Source organism: Mobula birostris, chromosome 2 (genome assembly GCF_030028105.1).
Source record: "Mobula birostris isolate sMobBir1 chromosome 2, sMobBir1.hap1, whole genome shotgun sequence".
In the NCBI taxonomy this organism is placed as follows: Eukaryota; Metazoa; Chordata; class Chondrichthyes; order Myliobatiformes; family Myliobatidae; genus Mobula; species Mobula birostris.
In genome coordinates, this window is record NC_092371.1 from 9,308,701 (window position 1) to 9,321,953 (window position 13,253).

The window sequence follows — 13,253 nt, forward strand, 5'->3', positions numbered from 1 at the left end:
TGTGATTGGGCGGCACGGGCTCATTAGGCTGGAAGGCCCTGTTACCACGCTGTATCTCAGCTTGCCCATGCTGTATCTCTAAATAAAGGCTTCAGCTTGCCCATGCTGTCTTCCCAACCAGCAGTCGATATGTCTGAGTCCCAGAACAGACTGCACAGCTGAAGGCTGGTTGGTCAGAGCGCAGGAGTGCTTTCCCGTTGGGCCAAAAGGGGCTGTTACCAGACTGCATCTCTAAATTTAAAAATAAAAATTAATTTCAAGTTTATTGCCATTCAACCATACACATGTATACCAACAAATAAAACAACAGACCAAGGTGTACAATATAGTACATAGAACTCACATACCATAAATAAGGTGCATGACACATGAAAACATGGGGGCTCGGGATTGATGAGAATGCTCTGAAAGCAGAATTAAACTTGTTGTGTTGTACGAAAAATATTCAAATTTAATGGTGCAAGTTCCTTATAGAGAAGTACAAGGGTCAGAACTGTTTCTGGAAATGTATGCAAACCTGCCCTTCTAATCAGAATTTATTCCTTTTTCAGGCACAGGATTGACATCCCGAGGTACAAAACTAGGAAGTCCAGTAGAGGAAGCTATTGAGAATGTCATCCAGCGTGTGACACAAGATGGTTCCCAGCAAATGGCTATAGAGAAGACAATAGAAGATGTCATAGCCAGTGTAACGGTTACTCACTCTGACAGCCCCCTAACCCCTCTCTCGGGCAAAAGCTACAGTCAAGAAAGGTGCCAGAACAAGCGAGCAGAAACCCCCCCTGCCCAGTCTGTGGGAGTAAATGACTTCCCGGAGAACAGTCAGTTATCTCCCGATAAACAGACCATAGCAGCCAGCCACCGACTTAAGAAGGATCGGATTGAAGCCATGCAGTGTCAGGCAAGGAGAATGTGCAATTTTGACAAAATATTAGCCACCAAGAAGAACTTGGATCATGTCAACAAGATTCTGAAAGCCAAAAAATTGCAGAGGCAGTCACGGACAGGTAACAACATCATCAAGCGTAAGCGGGGCAGGCCCCGGAAGAGGGAGCTGTGCCTCCCTCTGCCCATCACGGCCCCTCCAACCCCTCCAGAAGCAGACAGTTTTCCCAAGGAGCAGAGTGAGAGCGCAGAGAAGGCCGGAGAGCCCGACACAATCATGGACGTTATCGAGTCAGTACTGCAGAGTGTGAACCAGCAGCAGTCGGAGCACAGGAAGGGGGTGAAGCGGAAAAGGCACTGCGAGGATGAGTAAGTCTCGAACCTTGCTCCAGTCTCTGGGCCGTTGAATGGTTAGACGAAAGTTTTTACATTTCGGACACGTTGCTTGAAAGGGTACCCTTGATATGTTATGACCCATAGAGCTAGGGCTTTTCTCTTTGGAGAGGAGAAGGATGAGAGCCAATTTGATAGAGGTGTGCGAGATGTTAACAGTGCCACAGTGGGCTGTGGAGACTAAGTCATTGATTATTTTTAAAGTAGTTTTTAGGTTCATGATTAGTAAGGATACCAAAAGTTATAGAGAACAAGCAATGGAAAATAGAGTTAAAAGAGGAAGTAGATCAGTCATGACTGAATGACTAAGCAGGCTCGATGGGCCAAATGGCCTATTCCACTCCAATGGCTTATGAGAGGCATAAATCGAGTGGACAGCCAGTGCTTCTTTCCCAGGGATGGAAGTAGTTAATAGATGTTGGGATGAAATGATAATGGAATGTCAGAGATAGTTTTTTTTTTACACAGTGTGTTCGGTATGTGCAACACCAGGGGTAGTAGTAGAGTTAGATACATTAGGGACATTTCAGAGACTATTAGATAGGTACATGAATGAAGTAAAAATGGAGAGCAATTTGGGAGGGAAGGGTTAGATGGGTCTTGAGTAGGTTAAAGAATCTGCATAACATCATAGGCCAAAGCACCTGTTCTATGCTGTACTGTGTTCTATGTTGGGAACCAAGCACTGGAAGATGGGATTTGCCTGAAGGTTCCTTTAGGCCAGTGTGGACCCAATGTGTCTTTGTGTCTTGTAAGAGTCTGTGATTTTCCACCCTCCTCACCAGGAGGTGTTGATCTCTTTGGAGGGTGAGGTGTCTCCTACATGGGGACTGGGCTGCACGGTGTTGCTTCTGCCTTACAACTCCAGGCAATGGGATTCAATCCTGACCTCTTCTGTCTCTGCAGAGACACAAGAGACTACCGATGTTGGAATCTGGAGCAATGAACAATCTGCTAGAGGAACTTCTTCTGTGAAGGGAAATGGACAGTTAACTATAAGACCATAAGACATAGGAGTCTGCTCTACCATTCCATCATGGCTGATCCCAGATCCCACTCAACCCCATACACCTGCCTACTCACTATATCCTTTGATGCCATGACTAATCAGGAAACTATCAGCTTCCATTTAAATATATCCATGGACTTGGCCTCCATGGCAGTCTGTGACAGAGTATTCCACAGATTCGCTACTCTCTGGCTAAAAAAAAAAATTCCACCTTACCTCTGTTCTAAAAGATCGCCCCTCAATTTTGAGGCTGTGCCCTCTAGTTCTGGACACCCCCACCATAGGAAACATCCTCTCCACATCCACCTTATTTAGTCCTTTCAACATTCGGTAGGTTTCAACAAGATCTCTCTCTGTCTCCTCCCCCCCCCCCGACATTCTTCTAAATTCCAGTGAGTACAGCCCCAAAGCTGCCAAACGCTCCTCATATGTTAATCCCTTCATTCTGAGATATGGGGCCCAAAACTGTTGACAATATTCTAAGTACAGCCTGATTAGTATCTTATAAAGGCTCAGCTTTACAGGTTTCCCCTGCTATCCGAAAGTAGAGCGTTCCTATGAAACCTTTCTTAAGCCAAAATGGCGTAAAGCGAAGAAGCAATTACCATTAATTGATATGGGAAAAATTTTTGAGCGTTACCAGACGCAAAAAATAACTTACCAAATCATACCAAATAGCACATAAAACCTAAATTAACACCAACATAGTAAAAGCAGGAATAATATGATAAATACACAACTTATATAAAGTAGAAATAATGTATGTACAGAATAGTTTCACTTAGCAGAATCGGGAAGATTTAGCCAAAACTGATTTGTAGAAAAAAAATCAGCACGTACACACATGCGCACACACCTGCCCATGCAAGGCTTCACGGTCATGGTAGTCGTTCCTCGGGGTAAACACAAGTTAAAAGTGGGTGCGTTTTTTCGTAAAAGCGAAAATCCTCTTCGGATTTCTTTTGTTATCAAAAACAGGTACTAAAGTTGGTCTTTCATAAAAGCGAAGTGGCAGAAAGCAAACTTTCGTAAAGCGGGAAATGCCTCTATCTCCTCACTTTTATATTCTATTCCCCGTAAAATAATGGCAGCATTGTGTTTGCCTTCTTTACCACAGACTCAACCGGTAAATTAAATTTCTGGAAGTCTTGCACGAGGACTCCTAAGTCCCTCTGCACCTTGTTTGAATTTTCTCCTCATTTAGATAATAGTCTGCACTATTGTTCCTTTTACCAAGATGCATTATCATACTATAGTGGAACAGTCCAGATGAAGGGTAACAGACCAGATGAAGGGTGTCAACTTCCAGTACCTAATAGAGAGTCCATTGAGTGTATGTTCATGGTCTTCTGCTGCTGTAGCCCATCCACTTCAAGGTTTGCTGTATTGTGTATTCAGAGAACGTGTGGTTATTTGAGTTACTGTCACCTTCCTGTCGGCTGAATCAGTCTGGCCATTCTCCTCTGACCTTTCTCATTAACAAGGCATTCTCACCCACGGAACTGCCGCTCACTGGATTTTTAATTTTTCACACCATTCTCTGTAAACTCTAAAGATTGTTGTGCGTGAAAATCTCGGAAAGTCAGCAATTCCTGAAGTACTCAAACCACCCCATCTGGCAGCAACAATCATTCCAGTCAAAGTCACTTAGATCATATTTCCTCCCCATTCTGATGTTTGACTTAACCAACAACTGAACCTCTTGACCTGGTCTGCATGCTTTTATACATTGAGTTGCTGCCACATGATTGGCTGATTAGATATTTGCATTGACAAGCAGATATGCAAGTATACTTAATAAAGTGGCTACTGAATGTATGCCTTGCACTGTGGAATTGGTGGTTAGCATGAGTCTGTGGTTTATACCAATGTTGTTGCTTCAGATCATAAAGAAATTTGCCTCACTCTCTCTCCCAAAGTAAGCTGCACTGCCATTCTTCAGAACTCTTCTGCAATTGGCCCAGGAGCTAGCAAAGCTTGCCAGAATCCAACAGGCAAGTCAGAATATCAGTCAAGGGTGAGATTTGAAACGAATTCAAGTTCTCTGGGTAACTGGCCTAACAAACTCCATTGAGTGAACAGTGAGTACAGGCTGGCCCTCGACCAGGAATGTGTGGACTGGGGGCCCTCGAGCTCTGACAGTCTAACCCTTTTCAGCTCTGAGCCCATTTGCATTTGCGTTCTCTGTGGTGTCCCGTTTGAATATTGGACGTCTAGACAAAAGACAAGGCTGCTTTTGGCATTGTGGCTTTGTGGATAGCTGAATCCGAAATCAAAGCGCCTGAGATCTTTTAGTGTTTGCATTCTGGACTATCTGACAAGTAATGTTTTAAATTGCAAAAGAGACCCCCAAGACTTTGAATCTTTTTTTAAAATAATAAATTGGATTCCCCTGCCCCAGATTTTGAAATCTCGTATCTTAAGGTCAAAGACAAGCTGATACTGATTTTAAAGTAATTTGCTAGGGAGGCTCCATTTAATTGCTCTCTTATAGGAAAGAGGCATAAAACTTGTTGCTTCACATTTGTTTTATTAAGTGTTAATAGAGCAAAGAAATTTGACAAATAGACAGTAACAGGAGCAGAAGCTAATAGCAGAAAGCATAACAAAAACTAAAATATAGTCGCTGCCTCATGGTCAGCTCTTTTTATACACATAGAAAAGAAATGTTCCATTCAGATTTTCAGATAAGAGTCAGCCAATCAGAAAGCCCCCATTCAAATAACGCAGCACCAGAGAAGCTTCGGGACCTTTCTAGAATCATACACATGTAACCACGAGGGGACATACTGAACAACAGCATGTACATACTGTAGTCACTAGGAAACATACTAAATAGTTACAGTTGTATTAAAAAAATACAAACAAGTAACTGTTAAACTGCAGAGAAAATAACAATTAAGGTTTCAAAGGTTGCAAAGGTACATTTAATGTCAGAGAAGTGTATACAATATACATCCTGAAATGCTTTTACTTTGCAAACATCCACAAAAAACAGAGGAGTGACCCCAAAGAATGAATGTCAGTTAAATGTTAGAACCCCAAATCCGCCCCAGCTCCCCTCTCTCCTGCATGTAAACGGCAGCAAACAGTGATCCCCCCCACCCCCCCGCTGGCAGAAAAAGCATCAGCACCCACCACTGAGCACTCAATGGTGAGCAAAGCAACAGCAAAGACACAGACTTGCAGTTACCCCAAAGACGACTTGTTCACCCGGTATTTGACATACCACAGGCTTGCTCTCCATGTTGAAACTATTTCATGTCTTCCTCTATTTTGGATGGCCGTAAACTGGCTGAGCAACTTGCTCATCACGGCAAAAGGGGAGATGTAATAAACAACTCGCTGGTTTACAAAGTTAAAAGTCCGTAGCGTCACTTTTTCCGAGCTCTGTGCCCATAGATCTTGGGTCTCTGGGCACACAGCCTTAGATCTTCCATCTCCCACAGCATACCAATCTCCTGCCCGGACACTGACCTTCGATCCACCGGTCTCCAGAGCCACCAGATCTCGGCCCTCCGAAGGTGAGCTGAGCTCTTAGGCCGTGCCCTTGGTTTGCCGAATAATGGCCAGTTGTGAAACCCTGAGAGCAGGTCCCATTCCCGCAGAGAACAGTAGTCAGCGTGTAACTCCAGATCAAGGTCTTCAAAAGAACCCTGAAAGGGAAAAATAGAGATATTAAAATGGAAATAGAGCTCTTTCCGAGGATGCAAGCAGAGGAGTCGCAGTTAGGCGTCATTAATTCTCTTAACCAGTCTAATCTAAGAATTAAACAGTCCAATCCAATATCTAGTTATAATGATGTTAAATATTCCATGATAGATGGTGAATACCCTGTCATGGCAGGTGTTAGTATTAAAACTTGCTGCTTTGTTTCCTGCAACCAGCTCCCCTGAGTTGTCCTCCGAAGTGGCTGGCCCAGCAGATACTGCAGAGAAGACAGCATCGCCGGAATCTGCAACACCGCCTCCTCAACCACCCGTCCAGAGGGAAAGGAAGGCCCCTCGTCCTCCAAAGAAAAAATACCAGAAGGCAGGACTGTACTCTGATGTCTACAAGGTCCCCGAGTAAGTGTACTCAGCAAAATCTTATATTGCTTTTCTTTTTGAATGTCCCAGATTTGTTGTCTTTTGAAAGCATACTCCTTGGCCATCTCAGGTAAATACGTTAGAATTTCTGTGAAGTGCATGTGTACCATATTATAAAATATGAATCCTGGGAATGGGTCGTACAGCTCAGATGATGATGAGTAAAGCTCATTGGTTGTCCCCAGGATACAGTAAATTTCTGAATCATGAACCTTTCACTCTGTTGGTGCTCAGGGAGTACAGTAGTTTTTAAGGCAACACACACAAAATGCTGGAGGAATTTGTTGTTCTTGTTTAAGATGGCGCTGGTGAAACACAGCAACGCCTTACTGGCAGCAAACAAATCTACTGACTACTCTATTACTAAAACATATACCAGCATGGATATACTATGTGGACAGCATTTTAAAAAAGTGGTATAAAATAAAATAAATAGTACAGTGACGGGGTTAACAAATAGAGGTGGGCATGGTGGACTAACTGGAAGGTTGGTCAGACTAACTACCTGGGGGAAGAAATTATTAAAATGTTGTGAAGTTTTTGTTTTAATGGTCCTATAGTGCTTTTCAGTAGGGAGCTTTTGGAAAAGGCAATGACAGAATGGCCTGTTACTGTGCTGAATCTCTAAATAAAATCAATGAAATGTAAAAAAGGAGCGTAATACAAAAATATAAAGTCAGAGGCTAAAGTACATATAAAATGTGCATGGATATATAAATACCAACATGTATTTACAATTTAAACAGCATTATAAAAAGAGGTATAAAGTGCAGTGACAGGGGTAACAGATAGCGGGGGCTGGGAATGGAGCGAACTAGAACGGTTGATCAGATTAACTGTCCGCAATGATTTTTCTTGCCCACTTCGTTGTCCTGGACATAAACAAGCACAGCTATAGCTGAGCCATTGGTGATGCTACCCTGCTTTGCTCATCTCTTGAGGTAAGCAGCTTGCTTCCCAGTCTTCAGTATCTCCCTGAATTGGGGCACAGTACTCTCCTGGCAAATGTGTGTCATGCTGCAGGGCCACACTAGTATTGTTTGCTCTCGGTGTTGAAACTATTTCATGTCTTCCTCTATTTTGGATGGCTGTAAACTGGCTGAGCAACTTGCTCTTCTTCTCTGCTCAGAGTACACGATGGCATTTGGTGCACACATGAACACCACACTCCCCGATTCATTGCTGACACAGGCTGCAGGTGAGAAGCAGGGAACAGAGGGTTTCTTGCTTCACCTTCTTGTTACACACGCTTATTATGGCTCACTGATTTTCCTGCCTCAGTTCATTGTCAGTTGAGTCAGTAATGCAGAATAGAATATCTTCTTTCCCTCCCCTCAGGTCATGTTGGTTTATTACATCCCTGGTGTTTTTACTGTGGACCCAGTGGGTAGGTCAGAAACAAACTTGTCACTGAATTTAAGTTTTAAAGATGAGTATTAAAGAATGAGTAGTGCAAATGAGAGGTAACTACATAGAGTTATAAAGATGATAAGAAACATGGACAGTGTGGACAGCCAGAGACTTTTTCCCAAGGCGAAAATGACTAATATAAGTGGACATAATTTTAAGGTGATTGGAATACAGAGGTAACAATTACACAAAGAGTGGCAAGTGCATGGAATGGTGGTAAAGGCACCATGAGCAGATACGTTAAGGGTATTTAAGAGACCCTTAGATAGGCACATGGAAGAAGGAGAAATGGACGCTATGTGGGAGGGAATGGTTAGATTGATCTTGGAGTAGGTTAAAGGTTCGGCATAATGTGGCTTGAAAGGTCTGTACTATGCTGTACTGTTCTGTGTTGTATTAGCTTTATCTGTCACATGTACATAGAAGTATAGAGTGAAATGTGTCATTTGCATCAGTGACCTACTCAGTCCAAGGATTGTGTTTGGCAGCCCACAAGCGTCACTATGCTTTCAGTGCCAACATAGCATGCCCACAACTCACTAACCCTAACCTGTAGGTCTTTGGAAAAATGGCAGGAAACCGGAGCACCTGGAGGTAAGTCATGGGGAAAACATACAGACTTCTTACAGAGCGCGGTGGAAATCAAACCCTGATTTGTACTTGCTGGCACTGTTAAAGTTTTATGCTAACCACTATGCTACCGTACCTCCAGCTGCCCATTGCCTGCCTGTACTCTACCAAAAGATTACTGGCCTTGTTTACATAATTCTCCCTTTTATTTATGACTGTGGACATAATATTCAAAATCAATTTTTTTTCCTCCTTCATGCTAGAAGAGGGTCTTCTGTAACATTGGCTCTGTAGGACAGCTCCAGTAATCTGGCATCTGATTGTTTAGCTGCCCTGATGACTGGCATCTGGCTCATTTGCCAGTCCAAATGTGAGCCACTGTTTCAGTATGAGGTTAGGGCCAGGCTCCAGGTGGTTGGCTGGGTTCGTGGTTGCAGTTGGAAAATCCAGGGTGGTCAGAAATGTTGATAGATTTACAGCTGGATGTCCTACTCCCTTAAACTGATTGGAAAATTATTACACTGCTCTGTAACATGTAAATAAAAGTACATTTGGGATGATTGGGAATAACATCCAGTAATCTGGAAAATTGCATCTAGTGATATTGATCCAGAGGTTCTTTGGAAGTCGAGAATGAGGCATAAAACTTGGTGATTATGGCTGTTTTATGCATTATGAAACATACACGAACAATGAAAAGGACAAAAAAATTGTGGTGGTCTCATATTCAGCCTAGAGGTAACAGCATTCCAGTGATAACAATTAACCTATGAAATAGCCAGAAACAAATGGCTGCAGAGAAACTGAGAAAGTACAGATTCAGCTATACTACAATTACTAGTAAAAGTCCTGAACAATTGCACATATATTGGTGATTATATGAAAATACAAGAAAGCATAGGAAAGATAAAATACAAAAATAACAGTACTACTGCGTCAACTCAGGCCTAGGGGGTGTCGGACTCTCCACTTCTCCCTCTCCCTCATCAGTGTGTTCAGTTCATCTACATTAAAATAACAGCGCTACACCCTAGTCCAACAAAAATCTACGTCCAGCATGACAAGGCTCATAATAAATAATAATCAGTGTTTTGGACTCTTGAGTATTACACCTGCCACTAATGGCTGCCATTGTTGCTTTTAAAGTTGTCCATCTAGTGACTCCCCCCCCCTCCACCCGGTATGGGCATTGCTGCGGACTTCCAGTGTTATTCTTGAGAGCAGCTTTCAAAAATCATTTGTGTGGCACTGTTGTCAAGAATTTTGGAACCAGCAACAGCTTTATACCTGCGGCTGTAGAAGGTGGTGTTATAAAAGTGTTCCTAGCAAATAGTGCCATTTTGAATGCTGTGCTTACTAAGGTTGCACTCCCATGTGACATTGCAGAAGAAACCATTGGTAGGCAAGGTCATCAAGGTTACAGATTAAGGGTGAATGGTGAAATATTTAAGGAGAACCTGAAGGAGTATCTTCTTCACTCCTTCACTCAGAGGGTGATATGAGTGTGGAACAAGCTGCTAGCAGAAGTGATGGATGGGGTTCAAGTGTAACTTTTAAGAGAAGTTTGGATAAACACATGAATGTGAGGAGGTATGGATGGCTATAGTGCAGGCGCAAATCGATGAGACTAGGCAGAATAACAGTTCGGCATGGACACGGTGGGCGGAGGGTCTTTTTCTGTGACTCGAAGGACATGGGATTATGATAAAAAAGGAGAAACTTAAGGAGATCTGAAGAGCAGGATTTTTCACATGGAGGCATTATCTAGAAGGGGGGTTCCCAATCATTTTAAGCTGTGGATCAATACCATTAAGCAAGGCGTCCATGGACCACAAGTTGGGAACCCCTGAGGAGCTGCCAGAGAGCTGGTAGAGTCAGATACAGTTAAAATGCATTTGGAGAGGTATTCGGATAGGAAAGGTATAGAGGGACATGGGTTTAATGCAGGCCAATAGATTTAGAGTTGGTAGGCATCACGATTGACATGAATGAAGTGTGCTGATAGAGTCCATTTCTGTACCATGTGAGCTATCAGTGCTAGTGAATCTATGTATTCCATAATCTGCTGTGCTGTAGCTGTCTTTCTTTTCTGTTTATTTCATAGGATTTGCCAGCAAGTTGGCCTGTGCATTTTACAACTTAATCCAGTGTCAATAAAACTGATAAGAAATTAGATTTGGAGCTTGTTTCTTCGAACTTATTTGGGAGTAAACTGCTGGGACGATGAAAAGTGCTGCTTAGAGAGGTGGCTGTAAAACGTTCTTGTAAAATGGTGCTCTTCTTGGGATGTTGCTCTTTTGTGTGCAGACGCGCTATAGTTAATGTATTCAGAAACTTTTATTCATTGCTAGCATATGTAAGAACTGTGGGGAAGGCTGCAGTAGTGGTATTATTGCACTCTGTTCCCTGATGAATTTAAATAACATTTATAGCTTTGCATAGTATAACAAATGATTCATTTGCTAATCATCAATTCTGTTCTTCAGTCCAAAAAGCCGGCTGATTCTCGTGAAGAAGGAGAAGCTGGAGTACGTTCCCGGAGAGCACGACTATGGGCTCTTCCCTGCCCCGATCCATGTTGGTGAGTCTTCTGGCCTTTACCAAGCTGGTTCTATTTAAGTTAGTGCCCAACAAAGAAGCTGTATCTTCTGTGATACAGGGAGCTGGGTCAAACAGTTGCTTTTGTTATTTTTTGCATAAAATAAGGGTCAGTAACTGTGCTTTCACATTTTAAAATTTGCAAGGTTTGTCCATGTAGTTGCAATTTGAAGTAAAAATTGCTGAGTTACAGGTGTCCCCAGCTTTACGAAACCTCAGTTACAAAAGAGCTACATTAGTACCCTGTTTTCGCTTTCAGAAGGTGTTTTCACTGTTACGAAAAAAAATCAGCGCGCGATAAAAGGCAGCGCGCGCCCCGAGCAGCCGCTCTCCCCGGATTCAGAATGGCATTCTCGTCGGCATTGCTTAAACACGTGCCTGTGAGCAACCGTTTGCAAGATGAGTTCTATGGTATCGGAAAAGCATAGAAGAGCTCGTAAGGGTGTTACGCTTAACGTAAAACTAGACATAATTAAGCGTTTCAATCGTGGTGAACGAAGTAAGGACAACATGAGTTTGGCTTGTGGAAGCTGATGAACATGATGTTGAAGAGGTTTTGGCATCCCATGACCAAGATCTGATAGATGAAGAGCTGATGCAATTGGAAGAAAAAAGGATAACAATCAAAAGGGAGTGCAGTAACGAACTGAACATGAAGCAACTGCGTGAGATTTTCACTGCAGTGATAAAGCACAACTTTGATTTTGAAAGAGTTCGTAGGTTTAGGGGATATTTGCAAGATGGTTTGAGCCCTTACAAAGAACTGTGTGATAGAAAAATGTGCAAGGCTCAGCAGTCAAGCAAGCCTTCCACATCAGCCACAGCAGACGACGAACCTTGATCTTCGACATCGAAGCGGGCAGAGATAGAAGATGACCTGCCTGCCCTAATGGAAACAGACGACACTCCAGTGTCCCACTACCCCAACCCCCAGGCCACGGACAGATACCGATTCGCGGAGAATGCAGCGGTAGCCGGGAGGCACACAGCACATCTTTAAGAGAAAAGCTGAAACAAACATGCTAATTAATTAGGTGCAGCCTGGCACGTAATTGTCAGCCCAGATCAGAGACGACGCAATCGGAAATCAGCACTGATCTGGGCCGACAATTATGTGCCGGGTGGCACCTAATTAATTAGCATGTTTGTTTCGGCTTTTTTTCTTAAAGATGTGCTGTGCGCCTCCCGGCTACCGCTGCACCCCTGCATGCTTCGCGGATCGGTATCGGTTGGTCGGCGGCGTGGAGGGTGGGGGCCACTGCACCACCCCAGCCTGTGGCGACTCAGTCTAACATACCACCATCAGTGTGCTCGGTGCTGTCCCGATTCCGGTAAGTGAAACTACACTGTACATACATTATTTCTACTTTATATAGGCTGTGTATTTTTACGTGTTACTTGGTATGATTTGGCAGCTTCATAGCTTAAAGGTTACTGGAGAACGCGTTTTTGCCAACAGCGCTTGCGTGAGATTTTCTGCTGAGAGCGCTTGCGTGAGATTTTCGCTTCGGCGAACAGTGCCAGCAATGATTATGAAAAAGTATTTCTACTTTATATAGGCTGTGTATTTATCATATCATTCCTTCTTTTACTATATGTTACTCTTGTTTTAGGTTTTATGTGTTATTTGGTGTGATTTGGTAGGTTATTTTTGGGTCTGCGAACGCTCACAAAATTTTCCCATATAAGTAAATGGTAATTGCTTCTTCGCTTTACGACATTTTGGCTTACGAACCGTTTCATAGGAACGCTCTACCTTCGGATGGCGGGGGAAACCTGTACTTTGTTTTCATAATTCTAAGATCTTGTATCCAATCCCCATGAAGTTCAATTTAAGTTAGATTAAGGTAAGATTAGCTTTATTTGTCACATGTACATCAAAGCGTACAGTTTGTTTCAAATCAAGTCAGTGAGAATTGTGCTGGGCAGCCCACAAGTGTCGCCATGCTTCTGGTGCCAACATAGAATGCCCACAGCTCACTGACTCTAACCCATAAAGTCTTTGGAATGTTTTCATTAAATAAATAGACTTACTTGAAAATTAGTTCCCTTAACTTCCCCAGTTTGAACAGTTTCTATTCTTTCCTTGAGTATATATTCATATCTGTAGAATGTATTTTTTTAAGATTTATTACTGATGTCTTTTGGTACTGTTACGTAACCGGCAACAATGAATATCAACTGAGTCAGGTTATATAAAAACAACCAAACATTTATTAAACACGGGTAAACAATAAAAAACAAATGGAACCTTAACTGGAAGTTAACCGCTATGCGGCCGTTCAACGAAACGTTACTCG

At 42.8% G+C, this 13,253-nt stretch overlaps 1 protein-coding gene across 2 annotated transcripts in view; it reads left to right on the forward strand.

The window, feature by feature from the left end:
* ash1l (ash1 (absent, small, or homeotic)-like (Drosophila)) overlaps window positions 1–13,253 on the forward strand; it is a 408,509-nt gene that overhangs the window by 267,189 nt on the left and 128,067 nt on the right. For both annotated transcript variants that reach the window (XM_072282409.1, XM_072282400.1), the window contains exons 5-7: window positions 552–1,254; window positions 6,175–6,354; window positions 10,842–10,936. In XM_072282409.1, the coding sequence (XP_072138510.1) occupies window positions 552–1,254; window positions 6,175–6,354; window positions 10,842–10,936 (978 nt within the window). The remainder of the gene's footprint in view (window positions 1–551; window positions 1,255–6,174; window positions 6,355–10,841; window positions 10,937–13,253) is intronic.